Below are 27,668 nucleotides of genomic sequence, written 5' to 3'. Positions count from 1 at the left end.
CCATTCACATGAAGAATATTTTTGAATTTAGATGACATTGATGGTGATATAGGTCCAATCGTCTTTTTGACTCTGATTCTACAGATCAGGATTCATCAAAGTAGTTCATACAAGTGGTTACTTTATGTATCAGCTGGTTTATTTTGATTTTTTGTTGTTTTTGGTGTCTTTTTCTTTTTTCTGGCAAATGGCAACCTATGCTTCATCTGATTTCTTATGCTGTATTTGTTGTATTTTACTTGTAAAGTCAGAAAACCACTGACTTAGTCTTGTCCAAGCTTCACTGAAATCAAATATGCTCGACATTCCGGAAACCAAAACTGAAAAAAGGGAAATTCATGCAAAGATGGAACCTCTGAGAGGCAGAGGTCATCTGGTTGCCAATCACTGCTATCAAGTTGCACTTGAGTCTTGCATCTTGTGAGATTAGATGGTGACAGAGGGTTCTGTTCTTACATTTGCATTGAAAATAGGTGTCAGTTAGGGGGCAGTAATTGACTTTTAGGATATGCCTGTCACATGTTCAGAAATTCTTGCTGACTGATAGCAGTGAACCTGGGAAAGAGAAAGGAGCTCTGTACAAATAGCGCTGTAAGCTCACCTGCTGCTAGCTCTGAGCAGGGAGGCTTTGAGCCCTGCAAGGACAAACCGCTAGCCCCTTCCCCTAACAAAATTCAGCCCTCATGCTGGGAATGGCAGGGCCTGGCTCCAGGAGGGTTAGATGCGGGGTTTCAGCCTAGCAAGCATCCTGTTCCACAGCCCAAAGGTGTGGGAGAGCCATTAAGCGAAGGAGATGATTTTCCTAAAACAAGCAACGTGCTCCTGCTGTCTCTGCATAATGCCACAAAGAACAGGAGGATTTTTATGGGAGGTTACGTGGGTATAGCTTGCCTGTGCTTTTCCTGGGTTAAAAATAAAAGCTCGATGTAGAGATTTGTTCCAAGAAAAGCAATGCACATATTGTTTTGCCTAGCAGAGATCTCAGAGATAATGGAAGCAGCTACCTTGCAGCATGCAGGGGCAGTTTTATCTGCCCGTTCAATTCTCCTTTTGTCTTTGCTGAGGATTTTCATACAGTAAACCTGAGCACTTGAAGCTAGAGTGAGCCTAATGTTTCTATAACTCACAAAGTGCCATCAGGTGCTTAGCACTTGAAATTGAAAACACTTTCTGCTTAGCTACCAGGACAAAAAAGCCTGCTTGGAAACCTCGGCAAGAGACAGGAGACCAAGATGATGTTTTGTGTTGGGAGTTAGAGGGGTTTTGCATGGGTGTCTGTGTGTGTTTTTAATGCATATTGCACAACACAATCCAGATAAGTCCCAAAAAATACTTTCCACGGGTTTCATGGATGCTGGTAGTTAGAAGAGTTAAAAAATCCTGCTGTGAACTTGAGAAAAGCAATGCATCAGTCTAGCTGCTGCATGCTGTGGCAGAGGTTAGTACCATTAAAACAAGTGATGTAACATGATAACAATGGCTAACCTGGAAATTTTTAGAGAAACAGTTTTTAAAATTGCTGTTGTTGTTTTGATTTCCTTTTTCTATTCAAAGCTGCAAGAATGGCTTCGTCGGGGGTGCTGTTTCCCTGACTTGTAGCAGCGGTGCTGTTCCGGATGCTGTGCTGTGTTTCACATGCACTGCTGTTGCCCTACCCCTCCAAAATGAGGAAATATCCTGGGTTTCGTAACAGCCTGTTCTTACTTCAATCAGCACAAATACTGACTTTTTTTAGTAGTGTAGGATTTAATCCCAGAATCATAGGTGTGAAGGCAAAAGATCATCAGTGCAAACAGACAGCAGAGATAAGCAGATGCAGAACAAGTGTTCTAGGAAAGGACATCAGGGGGAAAAATGATGAAAAAGCTTTGAGACAGTTTACTGAGACATGCTTTATAACCTGGCCCAGCATACTGAAATGAGCCCATCTTTCAGAGGAAGGGTGAGCATAAGTGATATTGAAGATTAAATTTTGCTAATATAATGCTAAGTCAGATGTACCTATCAAATAAATCTGCGGTCATTTTCTCCGAAAAGTCAATGTTCAATATCAGTGTAAAATGTCTCAGTTCTCCCTAGGGAAACATTGCTCTCTGAGCTGCTATTTATGCTGAGATCACCAGTTGATCACTTATGGACTCATTTATATTGGTTATTTGGTGCTGTGCTTCTTTGTTAACTGATTGTGTTGGTTTGCACTCAGTGTGCTTACAGATTTTATTTGTTTAACTGTAGAAGTACATGATTGCTTTAGGATTATAACTATTGCTCAATGGGTAATAGCAGATCAGAAGATGTGACATGGATTCTGTAAGCTGTTAGAACACTATTATGAAAGCCATTTAAAAAAAAAAGCACAAATAAAAGATTTAAGTGTACTAAAGAGATAAGAATATTTGAGGAACTTGCAGGAAGACAAAATATCAAAGTAGGAATTAAATTCAGGTTGCAAAAATGATAGGGTAACAGACTACAGAAATTATGGAGTAAAAAGTTGAACAGTGGGAAGAGGAATGACACGTCACTGTAAAATGACAGAAAACTTAATTTCAACACATTAAGTGGTGAATAATCTCCTTTCAGTAATCTAAAAAACTGTTTAAGAAACAATTTTCAAGTTCATTTCAGCTTTTCCTTGTTCAGGCTTTAATTCTATGCAGTCTTGCTGCATCTGTGAGCTGCCAGCTCACTTCAATGCTCAGGTACCAAAAAACAAAACAAACAAACAAACTCAGTTATTTTATGTAGTCTGTATGTCCAGTAATAACACTGTCAACTTGCAAAGGTCAGTGAGTCTGAATACCTAGCACACCATGTTCGTGTTATGTTGTGCCTTGTTATTAATGCTCTGTATGATACCCTTGTAGTTATAATCAGAAAAACACTATTTTCCATGACAGTCTATCTGATCCCTGAGACAAATTTCGCACTCTAGATTTAGGTTTCTCAATTATTCGATAATTCAGGTTGGAAGGAGTCTCTGGAGCTCTTTAGTCCGACCTCCTCCTTAAACCTGGGTCATCGGTAAAGTCCAGTCTGGTCTTGAAGACCTCCAAGGGCACAGACTGTGCTGCCTTGGTGGGCAGCCTGTTCCACGGCTTGTGCTTGATATTTCCTTATCCGCAGCATGCATCGTTACACCCTTTGTATCCCGTCCTCCTGCCAGTGTGTGGAGCCTGGCTCCATCTTCCCAATGGCCTGCAGGGACCACCAGGCTGCCGTTCGGCCCTGCAGCCTTTGTTTCTCCAGGCTGGACACAAAGCCAGCTCGCCCAGCCTCTCCTCGCAGGGCAAGTGCTGCAGCCCCTGACCACCCTGGTGGCCTCTGCTGGGCTTGCTTTGGTTTACTGATGCCCTTCTCCTACTGGGCGGGCCCAAACTGGCTCCAGTTATCGCAGAAGCCGACTAATGAGCACTGAGCAGATGGGGATAATGGTCTCCTGGCTGTGCTTCTGTTCCTACAGCCCAGGATGCTGCTGCCCTTCTTTGCTGCCAGGGCGTGCTGCTGGCTCACGGTCAGCTCTCCGGCCAGCGGCACCTCGGGCCTCTCCTGCAGAGCTGCCCCCCAGCCAGTCCCCAGCTTGTGTCACTGCAAGGAGTTAGGTCTACTTTTAGTGATGAGAGGCATCTTCGCCTGAAAAATGACGAGTGCTGAACTCTAAGACGTGGGCCTTTCACTGAATATGAATGAATGTTTCTTTTCCACAGCAGAATTTGACCGTGACGGTTATAGGAAAGCCAAAGCCTGTTTTATTTAACAGCATATAGGTGATATTCCTAATATTCAGGAAGTTCTCTTCTACTTTATTTCTCATAATCATTTCTGACATCAGAAGCTTGAATTTAAACACCAAAATAAAGAATGCAGGTGGTTAGAAAAATCATATATTGAATTGTATGGTGAGCAGATTTGATAACGAGAGAATCACTATTGAGACCTGCCATGTGATTATTAGACATTATTAATGTCTTTATCTTGGCTATTACTAAATAAACAGTAAACAAGCATTTGTATTAATATAGCTCCTGAATGGCAAAAGAATTTCGTTCTCATACGTTGATGTTACAGAACCTTGCTTAAAACTTTCAAGATGCTCTGTGTTTATTGGTTTGTTTTCTTCTTCTGGAATGTCCAGATTTATCCTGCTCTGTTGCGTTTAATTTTTAAAAAGTGATATACATTATGCATAACGGTGCTGCAGTTAATTTAATTTTAAGCTTTTTTTAATTTACTGGTTGGTTGATCAGCTGATTTCTTCCCACATTTTTCTTGCTAAGTACTTTCTGAGGAAAGACAGAGAATAGAAGTATTAATGTACAAATGCCACTGGAGTGGAATAAGTTCCCCCTTCGCCAGATGAGAACAGATTGTCTGTTCTTGTGGTCCTTTGTTTTGCAGGAATTGACCTGGCTTAGACAAAGACTCTGAAAGGGCAGTCAGGCTATTGCATATCTGCTGCCTCTTCCTGTATGCTAATAGCTGTTTTGTTTAAACCTGAGCGTACTCCACGAGCAAAAAGGGTTGCTGGAAGATTTTGGTATTGATATGCTGAGAAAATTAATAGATGTTGGAATAATCTCAGGAGCACATAGCAAGTGTCCCAATGTCATAATAAGGGCAGATGTGAACTGAGAGTATCTCAGCTGGTCTGTGGTAAATGCAAAATACTTTAAATAGTATTTAGGCCTTCAGTCAAGGAGGTGTCATGAATTTCACAGCTTGCGTACCAGAGCAAGTCGATGCACCACCATAGTCCCACCTATCTTGCTGTATTGCGTTAGCATGCTTATATCATACAAGGGCTTCTCCAAGGAGAGAACTGTGCACGTTTGTTAGAATGCAGTGCAGAGCTGAGACCTACAAATGCAGAGAATCGCGTTAAAACTGGCCATAAGGCAGCGGCGATCTTAAGGAGAGGGATGCAATTTAGGCCCCTAAGATTTATTGAGGCAAAAGTTTATTTCACCTGTTGTTTCTTTCTTCATGTGTGTGTGTATAGGTATCTCCTTCTACATCTTGAGACTCCATTAATCATTGAAATGCAAGCCTCCAGCCACATGAGAAAAGAGAAGGAAAAACCCATAATGGAGACTGCTTGTTAAGGAAAAGCTTAGGATTATGATTATTCTTACTTTTGCATGCAGACTTTCAAACTTTTTTTTGACTCTTTTCTGTCATTTTAACTCTTGAAGTAATATTACTGTCTTTATAGCCTGAATTATTCTGAACCTTAAAAACATCAAAGTTCTTTAACGTGGGCCAGGGATTTGGGGCTTGGTTCATTAAGAGTGTTAGGGTCTTTTTCACAAGATGAATTTTTCTGCACCTCTGGAGGCTTCCTGAAAATCCTAAAATAAATAATAGAAAAATAGTGATTTAAAACCTAATTTCTAATACAAACCAGACCTGGCTGTCTAGATGAAGAATAAGCTTCAATAAATGGAAGACAGACGCAACCCTCTTCAGTATGAAGAGTAGCGAGGATGCAGAAATAGAAATAGGTTTTTCATTACATGAGGGATTATGCTTGGGCCAGAAGTGCCAAATATTCTGTGGACCGCAGCTGCACTTTCTGTCTGCTGTTGTATTAGCTGGTAATAGTAAAACAATGATGTGATGGTAGAGACAGCTATTTGTTCTCAGAAATACAGAAAAGTTGTTTTCCTTTTCTTTGCTCAGATTGCCATATTGTTCTCCGTGGCATATCTTAAAACTTCTATCCTTTTTGCAACAAATGGGCTACAAATTAAAATACACATCATCCTCAAGCACCACCTGAAGATGCACATCCAGCTGCTGATGTGCTCCCTTAGCCAAGTTCTCCCGTCGTCCTGACACTCCGTACTCAATTCAGGGGCACATTACTTGCTTGCACAACCTGGGTCATTGCAATTGGCAAAGCAGCCATGGGCCAATGCTGCCAGTTAGGCCTGCAGCTAAGGAAGTGCGCAACTATTACTGAAAGCAGGGAATTTACAGACATGCAGGAGAACGGCAAGATGCATCTTGCCCCTTGACTGATTTTCTGTCATTTGATCAGCACAACCCATTGTCATATTAACACAAGCTGGGAACAGTATTGGTTTCAGGATGCACTTTGGTGCAGGGTTTCACTCAATCTCATCTTAGAATATTCGTGAAGGGAAATACCGAGGTTGAAAAGCTGTGATTTTCATCACTTCTTTTACATTTTATATGGATCTCTGCAGAACAAGTTTTATCTTTTGCTTTAGCACAAATAAAGGTTTAACAGCATTTAATAGAAACAGTTTTCTTCATCTGTAGGGTTTTTTCCTGTCAAAACTCTCTGCATGTTGTTTCTATAAAACCACTGTGAAAACCATCTGCTTAACTCTATTTCACTGTGCTATGAAGTATTGCTTTAATATGTTGTTTGACTTTTTAAAGTGAGCATTCATAAATCACTCATCTTTTCCTTCCATATTTACCAGAAGAAAACTGTAAACAGCCAGAACAGGAAAAAGCTTTTAAACACAGCGCAATTTGCTTGACATTTGCTTGAAACTCCTGGAATAGGAGATACACGACAGGTAAATTGAAATAGAATTGAAACAGGAATTTGCTTTGCCGTGACTCGGTATGCATTTGAGAACGTGCCGTTTGGAAGCCAGCGTTCTTGATTTCAGGAATCGAACATTTCCCAATTCCTGAATACCAGCTTCAAGGCTGTCTGCAAACGAGCCTGAGGTAGGACACCTCACATTTCAGCTACTTTGGGTAGAGCAGCATTTTGCTGATGAGTTATGGGGAAAAACTGCTGGAAATACTCAGATACTCTAAGCACATCTAAAGCTTTAAAGCAAAATTTTGTTTTGCTGGTTGAAGGTTGGATTCAGTCTTCTGCAAGCATGTGGTGAGGGGAGGAGGCAGCACAGATTTTTCACCTCCTCCTCTCTTAAAGTTAGTTCACCTGGATTTGACAATCCATTTCTTCCCCGCCCTTGGCAGTGGAGCACACACCACTTCACAGGGTCTCTCTGGCACCATCAATCTGTTGTATGAGGTTGCAGATCAAAAATTGGGTGGGATGCCATGCTAGGAAAACAAATAGTACCAGTGTCCTAGCCAAGGAGCAACAGATGGGGCTAAATTCTGCTATCGCTTTAGTAAATCCAGCTAGAAAATCTATAACCAGCTTTTTCTTTACTTAAACTGAAATAACGAAGTTCCAAATCCACAAAAGGAATTCCACATATGACCTCATAGCATTTGATAATTTTAGCTCTGTAGTTGATGTTGGTAGTTTTCTTTTAATCGTCTCTTTTTCTTTATTTTTTTCTAATTGTTTTTCCATATTGGCAATTTAATTCTTGACTGTTTGGACATCTAGCTGACCCAGATATTGCTGGTGTCTTCCAACAAAATGCAGTTTTAATTACACACTTGGATTTTAAGGGAAAACATATTCTGTGGTACTCTCACAATTAAACAAAAGTTCATGTAAGCACCATTATTCTAAATTTTATTTTCCTTAAGAAAAAGTGAGCATCTTATTTAGGAACAATAAAAAATTCGTAAGTTTTATTTATTTGCAAAGCAATAGCTGCTGTGATTGAAATTAAACACGGAATCATGCTGCTTCTGATTAATTCTAGTGCAGAGGAGCCAAAAAAAAATGATTTTTTGATTTTACTTCAAATAGGCTAAATTAGCTTTTGGTAAATAATGCCAGTTGAAAGAATCGAAAAGAGAAATTGAAAGACAAAAGTTTTATTTCTGGCTCCATAACATTGCATATTCAAATTCAGCAAGATTTTTTTTTTTTAAAGTTATTCAAGTTAAGGCTATGATTCACTGTTTTTTAGAACACAGACCACTAGTATTTAATTTTAATTTAGCTTCTAAGTGCTTACTTTACTGTGGGGAAAGTAACTGTTGTTATTCCTACATCCCAGATGACTAAATTGAGTTTCAGTAATGTATGTATTTTACACTGCTGTGAAAAAAGGATCTTGGGGCTGCTGGTTTTGAGTGTCCTTTTTTAGAGTAGTATCAGGCTCTGTGGTATTTAAATAGACTGTAATAACTAGAACAAAAAGAATAGCACTGGGTTTCAGAAAGAAACCATGGTGCTAGTCGGTAAAGTATGGTAGACAATTCAGGTATATTAAGGTAGCAAAGCATGATAGACAATTCATGCCTGTTTTTAGGCGGTTTGGGAGGAGAGATGTGTGTGTGTTAACATTTGTGTCTGTGGGTAATGTAACTAACTAGCTCTTCACCAAGTGTTGGAATAATATAAAATTCAGTACGCTCCCTTTCCAAAGAATCCTAAATGTTCACATCACATTTAGAGTATGTTATATTTCCAGAATAGACACTGATAAAGAGCAGTTCCTTCAGAGCAGGACCACTTGGGAAATCTTTCAGTGCTGCTCCTATGGTGAGAGTAAATGGCAAATATTAGGTTCTGGGCTATCAGTCTAGTGTCTTCTATTAGCAGGATGTTCCCTTTAAACAATAAAATTAGTTCAAGTACAGTCTAATGTGATGGAAACTATAGCGATAATTAAGTATTTTATACTAATGCTCTTTTCTGAGGGAAAGAAAACAAGTTTTATTCAATTTCCAGTAAAGCTTGATGAAAAGAATTTTATGGAACAAGGGAAAAGAGCAGCATGTTACTTCTGCATTTGGATTAATTTTCTTTTGGAGGGAGAAGATCCTAAACACTAGTGAAGCTTTCAAAATTAGTCTGCTTTCACAGCAATCTGTCCTTTCCCACCTCAGGTTTACTCATCCATTTTCTAAAGCTGGTACTTCACACCTTTCAGTGCTATCACGTGTAGAACTAGTTCTGTTTTGTATGTGTTACTGTTAGCAGTGGAAATGTGTTTTCTCATTTAAGAATCTGCAGGAATCTTGCGCCTGATTCCAAGGGAAATAATTTGTAAATTACTACTGAAAATAATTAGAAGACTTTAGACAAGAAAGATAAAATACAAGGATAAGTGAATATTACCAATACCTTTTTCTTTTTACTGTTGACAACTCCGTTTGCTACCATTCTCAAGTTACTTTAAAATTTTTAAATGTTTTTTGGAAAAGACAGTCAATAATTGGATCTTGACAGCGAGATCGTGATGCCATCCTTATAACCTGATATAGATTAATTGGGAGTGGTGTTGCAAAGCTGCATGAAGTCACTTGTGTTTCCACCATACAGATTCATAAAACTAGATTAATGGTCAAGGGGAAAAAAAATCCAAGTTTTACTCCTTAGATTTTTTTTCACTTTCTTTGGATAGCTTTATATTGTTTATCTACAGAATTAGTATAGAAATGTACAAGTTTTCTTGTTGGTGTGTATGAATTGAAACAGCTGGGTACATCTTTACTGCTTTCAAGATTGCTCAGCAAGTGCTTGCATTCTGGTGCCACAGCACTGGTACGCATCGTATCGTGCTACTAACAAATTCAGTATGCCTTCAATCCACAGCATTCGTGTGCCACCTCCTCAGTGCAGCACTCACACAAGACTCCCGAGCCTTTCTTCCTCCCTTCCTCCTGTCCTGTCCTCCTCTTCCTGGGCCCCACGTCTTCTGTCATTTTTTGTCACAGCAAGTATCTTACGTCAGCTAGATGCCAAAATGTGTGAATGAAGGAACACCTCATTTACCTTATTATATAGAAACCTTCCAAAAGGGGAAATAATAATAACAAAAAGGCAATTAATTTACAAGGTAGATGATGAAGATGGAAATCTCTCTCACTCCCCCCTTATCAGTAGGCAACCACCAAATCTCCAGCCCACATGAAGGCTGCCATCAGAACACAGTTCTAGCAACAAGAAACTCATATTTGTCTTTTTGGGGGGAAGAAAAGAAAGAAAACCAGCCCTGTTAGGCTCTGTCTTCGGACTTTTTGTCAGCTCAGTCCCTGTGACATCAGTGCCTTAGGTACACCCGAGTGAAGATGCTGTGTCTGACTGGGAACTGCTTTTCTTTTCTTTTCTTTTCTTTTCTTTTCTTTTCTTTTCTTTTCTTTTCTTTTCTTTTCTTTTCTTTTCTTTTCTTTTCTTTTCTTTTCTTTTCTTTTCTTTTCTTTTCTTTTCTTTTTTCTTTTCTTTTCTTTTCTGCCTATGACAGTATTTCTGACAAATCCAAAGCGAGCACATGTAACACGAGCTGTTGCTAGAATAACTTCTTACAGGTCTACTGCATTGACATTCACCTGTACTGCACCACCGGCACTGCCTGCCACATTACAGTAAGTGTTTTTTGTTACAATGCTGCTTTAGTAGTGTGCCACTCGACTCACTAGAGGAACACGCAGCGTGGCAGAGCTTATGGCAGCCGCCTGAAGGCAGTGCGGCCGGAACCGGCCGGAACCGGCCAGGCTGCGGGCCTCGGCAGGCAGGGCGCCCAATCAGGGAAAGCGCTGTGCAGGCGGCACCCAATCACGGGGCCCATGCTGGGCAGAGAGCCCGCCCTCAGGCTGGCGCCGTGGGGCTGCGTGCAAGGGCTTGTGAGTGGGCCCAGCCGAGGTCTGCGGTGTGCCGGGGCGGCAGGCAGCACCCTGGTGCTAGAAGGAAGCCAGTTCACATCAGTTCCCACCTCACAATACGTTTATTTTGCTCACAACAGATAAACAGCCCCAGAAAGTCCAGCAGAGAGCATCTCACCCTGTTTGTAACTGGGTGAAGAGCCAGGCTTTCCTGGACAATTTTTATATTCAAAATCCGGAGCTCAGGGTTCAAAGGTTTAAATTAACTCCACATTACGCAGAAGGTGCTGATGAAAAGCTACAGAGGGAATGATCCTGAGTTAAGACTGCCCAGTTTATCCCGATTTCTTCCTTTGGTCTCGCTGCCAGACACGGACCTGTTGGCCCAGAGGTACCCCACAGCTCACAGAGATGACGGCTGTGGGACCCATCCTAAGCAGAGAGTAAAAGTTGTTTCTTGGTTCTTACACAGGAAAGCTGCAGGGGTCACACTAGTATACATCAGTTTTCATTGCAAATACTAAGGACTTACTGCCATTTTATCTAGATATAACTAAAGCTAGTGTGGACGAGGTCCCAAGGCTTTCATACAGTCCCAGTGCATTTTTCCCTGAGGCAATAAATATCATTTCCCTGCTCGGCATGCAGTTACTGAGCTCCAGTTAACCTGCATTGTTCTTGGTTTTCTTCCAGTTGATTCGTGTTAAGGTGTAATGTATTTGTGGACTTCATTGGCTCTAGTTGGTCACAGAGAATAAAACCAGTGCAGTGAGGGACGTCAGGCCCAGGATGCAGGGCCATGGGGCACGTTGTTCCCTCCCGTTCACGTTGGGTGCTGCTACTGACACCTTGACACACGGGGACACTGGTCTCGGAACACTGAAATTATTCAGGGTTACTTTTGTTTCAATAACTTCTGTAATGAAACCATAGTATCCTTGCCATTGAATTTACATGACAGACCTAGTGAATATTCTAGAAAATTATATGGCTAATTAGGAAATACCTAAAGGACTGGTTGCAGCTACAGGTGAAATGTATGCAGCATGGCCCTATTTTGCAAAATTTATTCTCACAATTATGGCTGTCAATGCTGGTGCAGCTATTCTAAAAATTCAAACCTTCTATTGTGGATAAGGTTTTATAGGCTTTTTCCCCGTGTTCTGATATTTTAAGGGTTGCTAAGTTGCTAAAACACAGGCAGGAGAGTAAGTTTACTTAATAATTTTGTTGAATACATTCTATAAAATATTACATGTGGTTCACTGTGTTATATCTGAGGATTTGCTGAAGATGGATTGTCATAAATAATTGTATGAACTTGATTTGTGATTGCATTATTCCTTTTTCACATTGAAATCACTACATTGAAAATAATTGGCTTACACGAACAAGATGAATTTGGGTCTTTATCTTGAAATGAAATATGTGCACTTTTCTGTTTGGCATTTCCTGGACCTTAAGAAAAATCAAAAGACCAATTACATCAAATTGCACTATTAAAAGAAACATTTTTTGGTCTGTATGGTGGAATTGATCTGAGACATTTATGTGCTCAGAATTTTCTCAAAAGCATACTTTTTTCTTGCCCTGTATTTAAAAATTGATAACCAAGGGGAAAAGACTGTTGAGTTATAAAGAGTATTTTTTTTTTTTTTTACTTGTAATTGTGTCATCCACTGGTAAAACATAATTGAACTCAAGGTTTGCATTTGCAAATCACCTTGACTCAAGTTTTACAACTCAAATAATTTGTGTAATGGCCTAGACTGTCTAGAAAGCCAGAATCACAACAGGGCAAGAACTGTGCAGCTCCCACTGAGGACCAGAAAGTGACTTTCTGCCCCTTCAGGGCTGATGTTGGGCTTGGTTTACAAAGAAATACAGTATGAGGTGGCAGTTCAGACTGAGGCTGGATGATCTTAGGAGTCTTGTTCTTGCCCATGGCTCTAAGAACGAGGTTGTGAACTCTCGGGGGTACCTGGCTCAGCAGCCTCTGGGAACCTATAGCCTTTTATTGGCCCTGGCTTTGGGAATAATCTCTGCTCCTTTGCTTTCTGCATGTGAAGGCTTTTTTATGTCACTGGGATGACATTGCTTTGTTGCATGTGCTGCATGAACACTGAAATAGTTCCTACAAGGGCAAAGATGGCTCTAGCAAGACTGCTTGGTGCACACAATTCCCAGGCTAACACTACTTGTAGTGCAGAAGGTCTATTGGTTATGGAAATAATAATGTATTTCTGTCAGTCCCCTTTGCTCCTTCCTGTCTTCTCCCTCTGCAAAGGGAGGCTGCAGGCTCTTTTTTTTTTTTTTTTCCCTTTGATGCAAGTTTTTAAACTTTATTGGATTTTTTTCTGAGTGGAAGAGGAGGGAAAAGAACAGGAGAATGATTACATACCATTAAGTGCCTGAAGATGAACATCCTCAGTCTTGATTTCTCACCTTTAAGTCACTACTCATTTTTTCTTGAGTAAATTCTTTCCCAGAAGTGTTAGTGACAAAAGCAGTTGTCTGCATGGATGTCTCCTTTGTAAGCATGCCTTGGGTTTTGTCCCAGGGGTGCTTAGCCACATTTGTGTCACATGCTGAGTATTGCATAAAGCACTTTGGGGAGTGAACGTTCATCGCAGATTTGAAGTATGGCACTTCCGTACATTCACGAGTTGATTGGAATATATGTTGTTCTTTCTAGTAAGTTCTTCAGGGATTTTTTTAAAAGGCATAAGTCATTGACTTTGTGCTAGCTGAACAGATAGAGTAAGCTGTCTCGCAGTTCTCTTCCCCAGCTTCCTCCTTGCAGCCTCTACCTCCCCTCGCTGAGCTGTAGTTTCCCATAGGTGTGTTCAGGTAGGATGAGGGGGGAAGAAATGATGGAAATAATTTCTCCTGTTAAGAACACCGATCCCCAAATACACTAGTCACTTTTACAACTAATATGGGTGCTGTTAAATCCCCGAGACGAGAAGTAGCTGCTAGTTACCTGCCGTATCATTACCCCGGGCAGAGTTGTGCATGCAGACACAGGCTCCCAAACAACAGAAACCTTTGTCCAGCGCTCAGACTCGGCTCGGAGCGGTGCGAGGCACCCGGCTGGGAGCGCAGCCACCCCGACACGGCTGCTGCGAGGGACTTGGCTGCCACGCTTAGCTTCCTCTGGCAGGGGCTGCAGCTCCTGGTCTGACAGCCGGCCAGGTGTATGTCCCAGGAGTTTGTAAGCTTGTACCCGTCAATCAGGCTATCCTAATTGGGCTGTGGGCGTGGGGAATTTCACCTTCTGCCTCCACTTGCTGGATAAGGAATTGTATGGTGTTATGAATGGGGAAACATTAGTGGTTTCCTAGCTGGCAGATCAGGGTTATGTTGGCAGTGCAGAATCCATAGGAGACGCAGTGTAGCTACATGTGTCGTGTGTCCCTGGGCACCAAGTTTTTTGCTTTGTTTTGTTTGTATTCTGTCCTTTTTGGCTATTTATGGTTCTGCTGGTTTGTAGAAGCAGAATTCTAAACCAGGGTCACGACGCAATAGCTCTTTACTGTATTCTTGCAGTCTTACTGTAGTCCTTGCGTCCCTGCAGGACTAAAATGATGTTGTGTATACATATATTTCGATATCTGCTAGGATGTTAGGGATATCAAATACGATTAAGAAATTGATATTATTTAAAATACCACTTGAAGGGGAAGGGTGTTATGAGCAGTCATGCCTTTAGATGTTCTCCTTTGGGGCAACCTGTGTTTTAATGACCTCATGGGAATTTCACCGACTTGAAGGAGGCCTCAACCTGCGAGGTATTGGTTTCTGGATTTCTTAATTCATCTGCTTGATAACAGCTCACATTCATCGTATTCTGCTCTTTATCTTCACGCCCGTAGATGCTCTAAAATAGAGGAAACTCGGTGATCAAATAAATGCTTCCTTTTAACTTGGAAAAATATATATGATTAAAAAATAATTCAGAATGGAACTTCCCATTATTGCTGGTGCTATTGTGAGAACTGGGCTGGCAGCCATGCAGTTACCTCCTCGCCAGAATGGGGCATAACCAAGTTTGTTTAGCAGGCTTTTCAGAAGTGTCAGTCCTTACATTGAAAGCTCCTATTCTGTCACCTGCTTTTAAATGCTTCAAATTTAGGAAGCCTGCTGCAGATGGTATCAGTAGTTTTACTGTTCTGAGGCCTTGGGCGAATTCATTTGAATTGCTTTGAAACAGCATATTCAAAATTCAATAAAATAAGAGGGTCTGATGGTGCAGCTGCAGCAGATCCCCTCCAGCTGGGTAAGCTGAGATGGTTTCAAGGCCCTGGACTAGCAAAGCCTGGGTGTGATACGCAGATTATACAGCTAGCTGCCAGGGAAGAGGTTTTGGCAGGCTGGGTGCAGCGATACCCCCTGCCAGGAGACTTGGGAGTAACAGTGGCTTTCATGCTACGTGGCATCTTTTGCTGGCTTTCCGAGACAGAAATTTGTTGGTGCAACAGTGGCTGCAGGCCAGTGGGAGGGGATTGCCTCAAGGGTAAAGGGATGGAATGTAGGAAAAACAATAAAATCAAAATGCTCTAGTTGTTTTCAAAGTGATTGGCTATCCCGAATGCCTTGGTATGGATCCAAAATGATCTGCTCTGTGGGCGGGTTTTGTTAAATTGCATTCAGAAATCATATTTGCCCTTGGGCAAATACCCTTGCTTTTATGCATGCTAGGCAAGTCACGTGCACTCAAATGGAATTCACATGGTGCTTTAGTCAAAAAGCTAATGTCAGTCATCATACCTTTTATGCATATCCAGTCCCTTGGTTCTTTATGCCCATTTAAATATGCAGAAATGCTTTCTATTATTACCTTGCCTGTAAAGCATTGATATATATATGCAGGGTAATTTATTGCACTATAGACCCTTCTCCGCATATCTGTTTAGCACTCACAAATTTAAATTAAAATCGTGAGGCATAAAATATTTTGGTTGTTGGGTTCTGGTTTTCTGAGATTTCTGCTGTTAAACTGTGAAAGCAATTCCTTTATGCACTGTGCATCCGTGCTTTCCAAATAACTACCAGTGTAGCAGTACATGCCTTATCTCTGTAGCATTGTAGTGCCGGTGTCCTTGTGAGCTCCACGGTTCTGGCACAACCAGCACAGTGCCTAAAGGTGAGATAATCAGAGAATGCATGCAGGGACGTAACTTGAGCACCGTGTCGTTGGACTGCACAGTACGTCCCTAGTTACTGAAAGGGCTACCATGAAATTTAATTTGGAATTTTACAGACACATTTTGAATTGGAAATCTCTGTAATAACTTTCCCTTTGCTCAGCCTTTTAACTGTGAAATTCAGTTGGGGAGTTTTGAAGCAGCAGGTAGTGTCGCAGCACTCTAGAGGGATTTTGCCAGAATTCAGCTAAAGTGCTTGCAAGTGTCATTTCCATATTTAACTAATTTTGGGTTTTAATTAGCTCCATGTGAAAAATGAGAGTTCACGCTGAGCTAAGCTGTCAGCCTAGAGTCTTGTTTCCTGTCTAGCCTCTCAGGACAATTATTGCAGCATCCTCTGTTTTTTTCAATGAGAGTGCCTAGCCGCTGCTCTTTCAGTCCCTCCCATTGTTCCCGATGGGAGCGAGCAAGTGTGTTGTGTCTGACGTGCTAAAATGGGGGAGATAAGTTCTGAAAATATTTCAAATACAAAATTGGTTTAGTAAAGGTTCAAAGAACCTCGTAGGTCTGGCTCAGAAATATGCAGCAGAACATAATGTGTTCCTTCCCAGACCTCACCGGTACGGTGCAGCCGGCGGTATTGTTCCCAACAATATCTGATCATTTCGGCTTCATTACTTACTGCACTGGGTAATACCGCGTTTCAGAAAGCGCAGTGTGAAAGCCGTTTTTTCATGGTGCTTTCTGTAACCTGAGCACTAACAATGCGGTACTCCAGGGACTGTTTCATCCCAGAGGCCTGTGGTCCTCTACAAAGGCGAGCTGCTTTTGCATAAAATTCCGTAATGCGGTGTAGGGATGGAAATCTGTTAATCCCTGTGTATGAATGGAAAATTCACCTCTGAGGACTTGAATGCAAATGCTAAAATACTTACTTTTCAAGAATGGATTGAGAGCTGCAGTTTATGTAAATGCTGCAAAAAACATAGGATGTCAACAGTTTTTCTGAAATAACTTTATGAACCGGTGACAACCCTGAGTTGCATTTACATGACACTCATATAATACCATTGTTTATTTTTAAAAGAATGCAGTCATTAAAATGTCAAAATCACACTTAAATTGAAAATTGGTGAAATAACTCTGTGTTACCACAGATTTCTTTAAAGCCGTTCTAGAAGGTGAGATTTGTAGAGATTTGTGGACAAGTTTGGTAGTGTCCTGATTTTAATTTCTGTTCATATCCTTACTAAATAAAGGTCATGTGTATTTTATTTCTCACTAATTAGTATGGATAGCCACTTGCAGTAGACAGAAGCAGATCTTCTCTATTAGACCATAAAATCAAATGCATCTTCCTCAAATTGAAACTAATAGGAAAAAAATCTCTACTGTAGCACTTTCTGGGTACTTAAATATTAGAAGTATTGTGAAAGAAAGTAAATAGGCTGCAGAAACTTGTCAGGTACAGTGACACGGCAGAGTTTCTTGTCATTTTTCTTATAAGTCATTGAGGAGCAGCTTTGATACCTGCTTCTGAGATGAAGGAAATTCTGAAAAATAAAAGGAAAATAAATTTAATAGTGAAAAGTATGGTTGAAGTGCTAGATGGATTTTGAAGATAGGGTGGTGGTTTTTTTTTGTTTGTTTGCTTGCTTGTTTTAGTATATAATTTACTGTTCCTTCAGTCAAAGAAAAAAGATAGGTAATCCTGGTTTGGCTGCTGGCCATCCCAGTGTTACAGACAAAAAGAAAAGTAGAACTTGCGTGCTAGCTGCTAATTGCTAACGGGTAGTTCTAGCTACTACATCCTGCGTTTTGCCCTTCGCATCATAAGTGATCTTGTTTTTGAAGGATAAGCCCTGGTTACTTAATTGGTACTGTTAAGTAATATTGTCATTTAGATTAAAATTTATTTTATTGCTCATTTAACATAATTCAGTTATGCCTTATAAAGTATATGTAATTGAGTTTATCATTGGGGTCAGATGTCTTTGCGGGTGTTTAATCTAGCTCATATTTTATTCTCTGATTCATTAATTAATTGTATACAGCAGTGCATTTGCTAACGCCTTACCTCTCATGTCCGATTCACCGTGCACTTTAAACTGTTGACTTAGGAGGATAAAATATTTTATGGGCTGCGTTGCTGTTGCCTGTAGAAAACACCATTTTTTCAGCCATGGTTACAATATTTGCAGTCTGAGATACTTAAACAGAAGAGTTTTAAAGTAAAGCTCCCTCCCCTGAAGTCAGTGACAGTTTTGACCTTGATTACAATGGGCCTTGATTTTAAACAGCTCTAAACTGACTGGTGATGAGCCTTCTGCATTGCTGACCTCAGGCTGTGGAATTGGCTTCTTCGCCACTTTGTATGCAAGGCACAAAGCTTCATTAAGATGATCGTGTATCGGATGCTCTGCACAATAAGCTGGCTCCATTTTGCTGTTGTGGACAGCAGCTCCATTTGTAACACAGATTTTTATCGTCTCTTCTGTGGATTTTGTTATATCAAGAAGAGGATCAAATTGAGCTAGCCTCTTAAAAACTCGTATTATAAAAGTCAATTTCATGTGTAAAAGATAAAAGTAATAAAAATCACTAATATGTAATTAAGTATATAAACGTATATTAGGGTGTTCCCTAGATGAATCAGAACTTAGGTGGCCAAATTACATTTAATTATCTGCCATTATGCACAGTGCTTGACATGGACTGATGTAGACTGTTGCACTCTCGTGTTTGTTTCTCTGGACTGAAATGGTTACGCAAGCTTCTCCTCGGTGCTGTATTGGCCCTTGAAATTGTGAAATGGGATGTTCCGGTGATGCAGCAGCTAATCCTGTATTAACACCCACCCACACAGTGATTGCAAAACGTATATTGCTGCAGTTCAAAGTGATCTAAAACTAAAATCCCAGCACCATATAAATTTGTCATTGATTTCTTTGTTGTTTTTTTTTTTTTAATGTACTTCCATATTAGTGTGATCTCTCTGCAGTCTTGTCCTCACTTGCAGCTTGCATTTTCTTGCCTGATCTAGACTTCTAGACTGCAGCTGAGAAGGCATGGATGCGGGAGGGCAGGTGGCCAGTCCTGCGTTGCTGGGTGCTGTGAAGGAGAAGTAAGCGAGCCTCACGTGTGGAAATCTGCCAAGAATAAGACAGGTGTAAGATTAAAAATACAATATAATCTCAGTTATAGTAAACCCATTATGGGAAACGGTTAATAGAAATCACATAAGGGGAATGGAAAACAAGCTTTCTCAAAAATTGTTTTGGGCTTCCGTGGCAAGGTTGTGGTAGCGGAGGTGGGGGGGCTGTAGGGGTGCCCCTGTGAGAAGAGTCCAAAGGCTGCTCTAACTAAAATTCAATTTTCAAATTGCTTCTTTTTAAAAAGTTTCTAGATTTAAAAAAAAAAAAAAAAAAAAAAAAAAAGAATAGTAGTTAAAGCCCGTCTGGTTGTATAAGACATATAATAAATAAATACTATATATTTAATTTTCATACATGATTCTATTCTGAATCAGTAGGACTTGTAATTCAAAATACATTAATAATGTCAGCTTTGCAAGGCACATATAAAGTCTAATTCTGCCTAGATGCTAAATATAATCTATAACCTTTATCTTAATATCAAGATACAAGTTGGGCAATGTTTATAAATTCCTTTTGAAGCGTATCATGAAAGAAGTGTAAACAGTTTATAATGTTGAAAATGAGTGAGAAGCTTTGGGGGAAGAAATCATGTTTGCTTTCTGTCTTCTGATTTTTTTCTTCTTTGTAATAAACTTCTGAATCCAAGAATTATTTTATGTAGAGACTAAAACCTTAAGTTTTATCATTCATGCCATGTTTTACAGTCCTGTAAACAGTCTGTTCTGTATTATTTCTATTGAGGGAAGAATATAGTCTGTGATGGGATGTGATATTTGTACTGAGGACAGAAATCTGGCTGCTCATAATTACACGTTTCAATTTCATTTAATGCATGCAAAAGAATAATAAACTTAAATACTATTTTCTTATCAGTACGGATAACAATCAGAGGTTGAGTCAAGGTCTGAGTGCTTTGGACAAGTTTGATTATGAGAACCTTGTTCAACATGTTTGTAGAGATTAGGGCGGTTGCAGTTTTGAAAGATGAAAGTAGTCTAATAAATGTTTGACATGATATGCCTTGGAGTTACAGTTAGTATTAAAGGTAAAGCAGTTATTCAAGATGTATTTTATAATTCTTGTAAGTGCATGCATCAGTGATTTGAGAGAGTATATGTAGGTCTGTGTTCCTTGAAACGGCAGTTTCGAGTCTCAGCCAGGTTCTTCCTTCTCTTGGAAGAAGAATAGAGATGAGCTGAGTACCTTATTCATGATAGCAGTGTCTTTTAGGTGTGAAATTAGAATTGGATTCAATTTGCTTTGTATTAACATTAAATGCTCACAATTGCTCTGAAAAATGAGGGTTTCCATTGTGTTTTTGTCACGAGCACCCCTTTCTGTTATTTTAAGCCCTTTTTAACAGTGGCAGTGTTTTGGCAATGCTGGTGAAGGGGATATTCTGTAACGTGATCTGGGACCTTCCGGGCTGAAAGATGCTATATTAGGTAAATAAAAATAAACACTTCTCTTATTAGTTACAAGCATCTAGTTCAGATGCAAGACCAAAAAGATTGCAGCCTCGGCTCTTAAAATTGCCATAAGAAGCAAGTTCATTTTATACAGTCTTGGGAACTGATTAATCTTGTGCCAGTTTTCTGTGCTCTCTACAATCTAAAGCCTGTCACGAGAATAAATGAATGGTGCACTGTACCCTGCTTCTCTTTTAAGGTCTTTGTTGTGAGATTCCAGATTCTGAAGGTAGCATGCAATGCTGCTATCCTTCTTGTGACAAAAAAGTTCTCTTGGAAAGTGGCACGAAATCAAAACATTTCAATAAGGAGGGCTGAAAAGAGAAAAGTCAGCCTGAAGGAAGTTCTTTCTCAGTCCCAGTCAGAGCGGTGAGCGGGCAGCTAAGAAGCAGCCAAGGTACAAGTGCTGTCCCGCAGTCTGGAGCTCTGCTTGCCTCTTGCCAGCCTTGGAGCTGGGAGCCAGGTCTTCGTCCTCTCCTGTTCCTCGCCACCGCCCCCAAAAGCAATCACAAGCGCGTGTAAGCTTTTCAAGTGTTTGGAAGCAGAAGGGCTGAAGTTGGACATAGAGGAGTGAACTTTCAAAGCACCGCATGGCAGATAAGCAGACAAATCACATTACCACTAATGGGATTTGTGGGCATATCTTTCATGCTGTGCTTTGAAAATTCATTCCTTTCAATTTACTTACGTATGTGAGGAAAGAAATGAGTTAGCTTGGAGGGGGTGTGTGGCCAATTTTAAAAAAAATGTGTTTTTTGAGTCCCCCTATTTCTTCCTTATGAACACAGTGACAAGCATCTTAGAGCCCTTCTTCCATTTCCTTTTTCATCTTCAATAACATTTATTCAAAAGAAAGCAATTAATAAATCCCAGCAGCCGTTTTGCTGCTGATTATAACAATGCACCCATTCATAGCTCCTTTACGGTATTTTTATAAAATGCTTCTCGGGCTAGAAATGCTTCATAAAGCAAAAACCCCATCCTAAACAATTTATTGTCTAAGAGGGTTTACATGCTGAGGGTGAAATTATGCCTGAGGATTGCTTTCTTATGTGTAGGATTGTTGAAGTCAACTTTGCTCTCCATTGTGATTGCAGAAAGGCGCCGTACCTGCCGCGTCTCCCTGGTGAGCAGAGCGAGCATGCCTGGCGTTTCGGCACAGAGGGAGGCACTGCGCCTTCCCCTCGAACACAGCAAGCACCGTCCTTGCAAAGAGCGCAGAAGCAGAAGTAACAGTCTGGCTCTGTTGCCTTCTGCTTATGTCACAGAGTGAGGCACCGCGTTTTTAGGTTTTACTGAGATGGTGTTTGTAAGGTCACTTTGGATAGAGGAGGATGGAGTTGTGCTCTCTTGGCAGCTCGTGGAACCTGTAGCCTGGTATTTACTGCATTCCTTGAGTAGTAAGCCTATAGGGTAATCACTCCTCAAGATACTCATGCATGCAGTAACTATTAATTATTTTATTATTTTTTTTGGAATACATTTATTCTTGTCAAGTTATCTGGGTAACCCATCTGTAAGTGCCAAGAAGTGTAAAATGCTAAGTGTATTTCACTTTGTGCAATTACATGGCCCATATATGGTTTTAGTGCTCTATAATGTGTGTACAAATGTCTGTCTGCACATCCATTTTTTATTCTATATAATCTGTAGAGTGTTTTAATGCACCGTAATATAACAAAAAATGGATGTGCAGATAGTTTTTTAAACATATACACTATAAAATTACATGCTGCTAAGAATGATTAGGAACCTTTCGTTTCATCTTGTCTGTGATTCATTAGGCCTGATTTGGAAATCACACTGATGTCGCTCAAGACTAATTAAGTATACTGGAATAACGAGTTACCTCATTGTTCATCTCCTAACTGGTGAGAGAAGAAGCTTCTAGTGTTTCCACTCCCCTCTGATAGAATAACCTACATAAAGCAAATGTGCTTTTGGTGCTCGTTTTCTAACGTTGTTCATGATGTAGACCAATTTCTTCTTCGCATGAGAAGAGGCTGCAGGTAACAAAATATCATGCCTTGTATGTATGCTGATGGAGTGTCGTATAGGTTGATGGGTTCGTTTTGGAAGGCAGTAGTTCAGGGTGAGGTGCTTGAGGGCTGTTCAGTAAGCATGGCAAGTTGGAAAGTTAATACATGGAAACACTCTGCTTTCTGGTCACTTTTGTAATCTTCCCAACTTGCGGAGTCCCTGAGGGAATACTGAATTTCCTAACAAAGGCCGTGGTGCCTGTCTCCCAGTCCTTGTCTGGGAAGATGCAGGTGGAACAGAAGCACGGTGACCACTGATCTCTGTATTTCTCCTTTCCAGGAGTCCCACCGAGTGAAGGTCCAAGTGCAGAACCTGATTGTGTCCTGCCTACTGGCAGACACCCAGTCTCTCATTTCAACAACGCGTGGTCTGGGATAGTCAGGAGAGCACGGAGGGAGGACAGAGAGCTTTCTGAGCCTGGAGAATGCCCATTAGGCTGACCTCTGGCTGCAGTGAGTATTGGTGTGTGGCCAGAGAAAGAGAGAAGATTGAACGAAAGATGAATTTGAGCCACTGCTGAGTCTTAGAGAACATTCAAGAAAGTTTTTCATGCAAATTTTGACATTTTTCTGTGGATTTGTGTACCTTTTGGGATTTCTTAAAATAATGTGTGATTCACTCTGGTAACCTCTATCTTATGTAAGTCTTAGATTGGTGCTTGACAGCTCCACCACCTCTAGTGATAAAGTAGTTCTCTGCTTTTGTTCTCGATGGGCATGCAGGGTTAGCTTCCAGTTTTAGGTGCTTTCAGTGTAGGTGCCTGTGTTGCTGGGGTGAGGTTGATTTTTTTTCTTTTTGTTTTTTACCTTAAATCTCAATGGTTTAATTTCATGTGTTGCTATTGTCTTATTGTTGGAGAATATAAATGCACGATTCAATCTGAGTTACTTGTGTTAGTGTTAAATGAACCAGATAAACTGGGACAAACTCCGTGGTTAAAAATCGGGTATTCGAAGTAAGAAATTGGAACATGTGCTTAAACATTGAGGGAAAAAACAAACAGCTAGAGATATATACCTGCTAAACATACATGAGTGCTCTTTGAAATATATTTTATAAATGTATGGTATGCATAACATGAAGTGGCACTTGTGTTTTAAATTTGGAGGGATGTGTTTTTCCCTTACGGGTTAATCTGTAAGCCAAACGTGGGGCTCCTGTAGTAGGTTTAAGTGGGCTGTTTGGGAGACTCAGTGCTCATCTTGATGATCTGCTGGGCATCTGGGAGCCGTGCCGACTGTCAGCCCGACCGTCAGACCTCGGGGTGTTTCTGAGCACGTGGACCCAGCCACACACTGGGCTGGGGAGCGTGCGTAGCAGAAGGTGGGTCAGGGCCTGACAATGAGTGGAGTCAGGGATGAGGGCCAAGTCACAGCATCGCAGATTACTTAGCTGTAGTCTGAAACAGCAAGCAAACATACAAAACTACAATAGGAAATGGAAACAAAATTCACAAGCCCAATTTTTCCTTCTGATACACATGCACTCGGGTTCTGAGTGGATCCCAGTCTTTCTAATTAAATGGGCTTCCACTTATTCCTTTGCTGGAGGCGGTTTTGTTTGATTAACAGAGCAGAAGGTTAATCATAGAAATTCACCATCTCACGCCATTCTGCAGCAGGAGAGAGTAGGTAGCTCCTTGTTGTAGCTGCTTGGCTGCTGTCGGGGCTGGCTGTTCGGGGTATGAACCGGCCCCTGGGGCGTGCTTTCCATGCTCCTGTTTACGGGGAAGCCCGTGGCTCCAGTGATGGGTAGGTGAGCTGTGTGCCGGGTCCTCGGTGTTTCTTGGGCTCTGCAGGGAACTGCAGCAGACGTGCAAATCCCTGCCCCGTGAGGAAGGAGCTGTAATTGCGCCTGCCTAACGTGCATCTATGATTAAAACACAGAGCGGTGGAGCTCCTAATGAGATCGTGGCATACTTGGAAGCAGGTGGATCAAAGTTTGTCTTAATACCATGTTAATAACATCTTTCTTAATTCTTTGTATAAATTTACCTGGTAATTATAAGTTAGCAACTATAATTCTCTTGAACAGATTGTTGGTTATGTTTTCCTTATCTCCATGTTGTAAGGAATGGTTCGTACCTGAAGCAACAGAACTTCATCTCTGCAAATGGCCCACGTTTGTGGTTACGCTTGCAATAAAAAAATAATTGCAACTTTGAATAGACACGCTCAGAGTATAAAACACAAAAGTCTCTTTCTCTATGACTTGTTTTCATCGGGGGGCTCTGAAATTCCTGTTGCTTAAGAGAGTCGCCCAGCTGACCTGCGCCTCAGGGAGCTGCTGCAGCACGAAGATGTCACACTCCTCGCCTCCGCTGCACCAGTGCCGTCACTCTCTTGACAGGCAGAGCCTGCAAAAGCATGGGACCTGCCTGTTGTTCAAGCTTTGCCATGCTGAAAAGACAATTAATTGCTTGAGATTAGACTGAAAACCCTTTAAAATGTTCATTTTGGCAAAGCAAAGAAGTTGTGATTGAGTAAAAGATTTGATCCCACTTAACTTTTTGTCTTATTTTCCAGGAGTTCTGAAATGTTCCCTAGAAGTAAATTTGGAGTAGTTACTCAGCTAAACATTCTTTTCCGGTTCATACTTTTGGTTGGTTGGTTGGTTTTGGTTTATTGAAAGTCAGATGCTTTGTTTTCCATTGTCCCTCCCAATAGAAAAAATACTGCAAATTCAGCATGAATGCTTAATCTGGCAACTGCCCTCTTCACACACATTGTCTCCTCATTTTAGTTACTGTTCTTGGATAGCTGCTTGGTCTTTAGGTAGGTCTATAAGGGCAGGTGACGTTAGGAAAGCTGTCTTGCTTCTCAGCTGCTTCTGCCAAAAATGTTGAACTCAGCGTAGATTGTGTGTCGAGGGGGTTCTCCTGTTGGGGTAGATGGATTGTGTGGTAGGGGCACTTTCTTTTTGTTTTCTTCATTTTTAAGAGTAAGTATGTAAACTTAAATGCATGATGTCTCGAGCATTGTGAATTGCAATTCCTGCAGTAACATTTTTTTTACCTATCCCTGACGCTGAGTGTCTGATCCGTTGGCTGTTGCCACTGACAATCCATTTGTGCCCACACCAGCTCTTCCTCAATGGCTTGTAACGAGATGCAAAATACCTGCTGATCTGCGCATCTGACACTGCAGAAGTGAACAGTTTTAAGGGTCCCCATAATTACATTGTTGGTAACAAAACTGGCAGTGTGTCTGCTCTAACACCACTGTACTGTATCCCCGAAAATGCCATGTCCTGTGGTAGGGGCAGGCTGTGTAAACAGGAAAAGTGCTGGTGGTGGCCATAAAGTGAATAAAAACAGCACTGTGGTCTCTCCAGGCCTCCCTTCCCCACTCCTCTCTGTTGGGAGGATGCCACAGTGATAATACGATGGAAGTATGGAGATGTATTCAGGTAGCTTGTTTATACAAAGTGAAGATGCACATAAATCCGCCAGCTGAGTGATTCAGACCTGTCAGGTCTCATGCATTATGCACAGGACTTACTCAATTAGCCCCTGCCACCGTGCCTATAACTCATGTCCTTGCCAAGGCGGTGCCGGGGCCTCTCTCCCACTCGGTGATCTCGAGCGGCTCCGTGGCCGTACCCGGGGTCTGCTGGTGGGCAGTGGGAGGCTGCAGCGCCATGCAGCCCAAGGGAAGGCCCCAGCTTGGAGTTTTATGCACTGGATTTGAGCAAATTGCGATGGCAAAGGACTGGCAGAGACCTGGATTTGTCAGGGAAGCGTAATCTGCAAAATTAAGACCAAAGCTATTGAATCTGTTGGTTTAAATACGTTGTAATAAACACAAAATAATTGCATGCCAGTAGTATATGCAGGGTTGAGGCTTATTTTACAATCAATATATAACTTATCACACGTTATTTAAGCTTGGGTTAGTATTTGCAGGCCTGCTTTGTTTCAAGGAGCATTTCCCAAGCTTGCAGATCGGAGAGGTGGGACACGCTGCCCAAGTCTGAACAAAATGCTCACCTCCGCCTTGGTGCCTGGGATTGTGAGCAGCTTTCCTCCTGTGTTTCAGTGATTTGGAAGATCTGGTAACCGGGGTAGGGGGGTGGAGAACAGAACACATTTCTGTGAGTCGTCGGGGTTTGCTTTGGTGCTTTGATTTTTATTGCCTTTTTTTTTTTTGGTGCGTTAGCATCCCTCAGGGCCAAGCGGCTTTCCGGCGGTTTCCAAACGCGGCTTGCCCGAAACCCGCCGCAGCCTCCCCCCGGCACCCGTCCGCGTGCGCCGTGCCCTCACTGCTCCCTCCTTTGTGTCTCCGGCAGCGATGCACCTGCTCGGGCTCAACTGGCAGCTCCAGCCCGCCGACGGGCACACCTTCAACAACGGCGTGAGGCCGGGCCTGCCGGGCGCCGAGGATGCAGCGACGATGCCATCTGGAGGCAGAGGTGAGCTGGCGGCGGCAGCCCTCCCGCTCCGGGCTCCCAGCTTCGTCCTCCGGGCGGTTTTTGGGACGTGTTCTCCCAGCGAGGTGCGTGCGAAATCTTTTTAAGGCTGTTCTTAGCGCTTCTGGCTGTTTGCTGCCCGACACAGCTGTTCTTGCTCTGTCCCTCCGGGCACGAGCGCATAAAAGCCTGTGAGTCCGAGAGCCTCGTCTGCTAATGCAGTGCTGCTCCCTACGATGCTAACGAAGAAGGGCTCAGTCAAAAATCCAGGTACATTTTACTGGGTACTATATGTCCTGTTGCCAGGTGTAGCTTGCAGATCTCCGAGGAAGAAAAACAGCATGACTCGGTGGGAGAAGTACCTCGTACTGCCTGGGAGAGGTCAAGAACCTACAACCAGGACAAAATCCCTCTTTTGTTTTTTTTTTTGTTTTTTTTTTTTTCCTTTCTCAGCTGTAATTGTAAAGAAAGGACATCAAGGGCAGCAGAACTTGACCCATGATAAATAAGCTGTCCCATGATTTTAGTATGAGCAAAGTAGGCAACCAGTGTTTTGTTTTGTTTTTTCTTCTTTTTTTTTCTTTTCCTGAAGGAAAACTGTGTGCTAGTAGAGAATTAAGAGACAGGGCAATTAGAAGAATGAGGAAAAATCTGGAAACAAGTACTTCCTTAAACTAAAAAAAATATATATTAAAAACCACAAAAATTTGTTTTCATGAAAAAGATTTTAATCATTTAAATTGAATGCTTTTTAACAGTGGGGTTGAGGTCTTTTCTTTGCTACATAGCACTAAGGCTTCCCCTGGTTGCTACTGGAATAGCAGCAGTAAGAAGACAGAACGTAACCTTTCTGTTACTCAAAGCCCCTGCCAGGCCTTGGTGTGCTGTGCGGGTGGGATGGGGTGGCTGAAGCAGAAGAGAAGTAAGAGCACTTGGTATTGGTCAGCAGAAGAGTTTTGTTTAGAGCTGAGCATTGTCTT

At 41.5% G+C, this 27,668-nt stretch overlaps 1 protein-coding gene and 1 long non-coding RNA gene across 49 annotated transcripts in view; one reads left to right on the top strand and one right to left on the bottom strand.

Moving 5' to 3' along the window:
* Positions 1 to 27,668, top strand: part of TENM2 (teneurin transmembrane protein 2) — a 1,469,731-nt gene that overhangs the window by 1,319,454 nt on the left and 122,609 nt on the right. For 47 of the 48 annotated variants that reach the window (XM_080555516.1, XM_080555559.1, XM_080555513.1 and 44 more), the window contains one exon: positions 26,569 to 26,691. In XM_080555516.1, coding sequence (XP_080411642.1) covers positions 26,569 to 26,691 — 123 coding nt within the window. Of the gene's footprint in view, positions 1 to 26,568; positions 26,692 to 26,816; positions 26,959 to 27,668 lie in introns of those variants that run through there. The other variant, XM_080555554.1, reaches the window with a different exon arrangement.
* Positions 21,697 to 26,561, bottom strand: LOC308177794. The gene is made up of 2 exons (XR_013939409.1): positions 26,270 to 26,561; positions 21,697 to 26,026 (listed from the first exon to the last, which is right to left on the bottom strand). It is a non-coding gene; the product is annotated as an uncharacterized lncRNA (long non-coding RNA).

The sequence above is a fragment of the Anser brachyrhynchus genome, assembly GCF_964034855.1.
Source record: "Anser brachyrhynchus genome assembly, chromosome: 14".
In the NCBI taxonomy this organism is placed as follows: domain Eukaryota; kingdom Metazoa; phylum Chordata; class Aves; order Anseriformes; family Anatidae; genus Anser; species Anser brachyrhynchus.
This window is presented reverse-complemented; position numbering and strand designations above follow the sequence as displayed.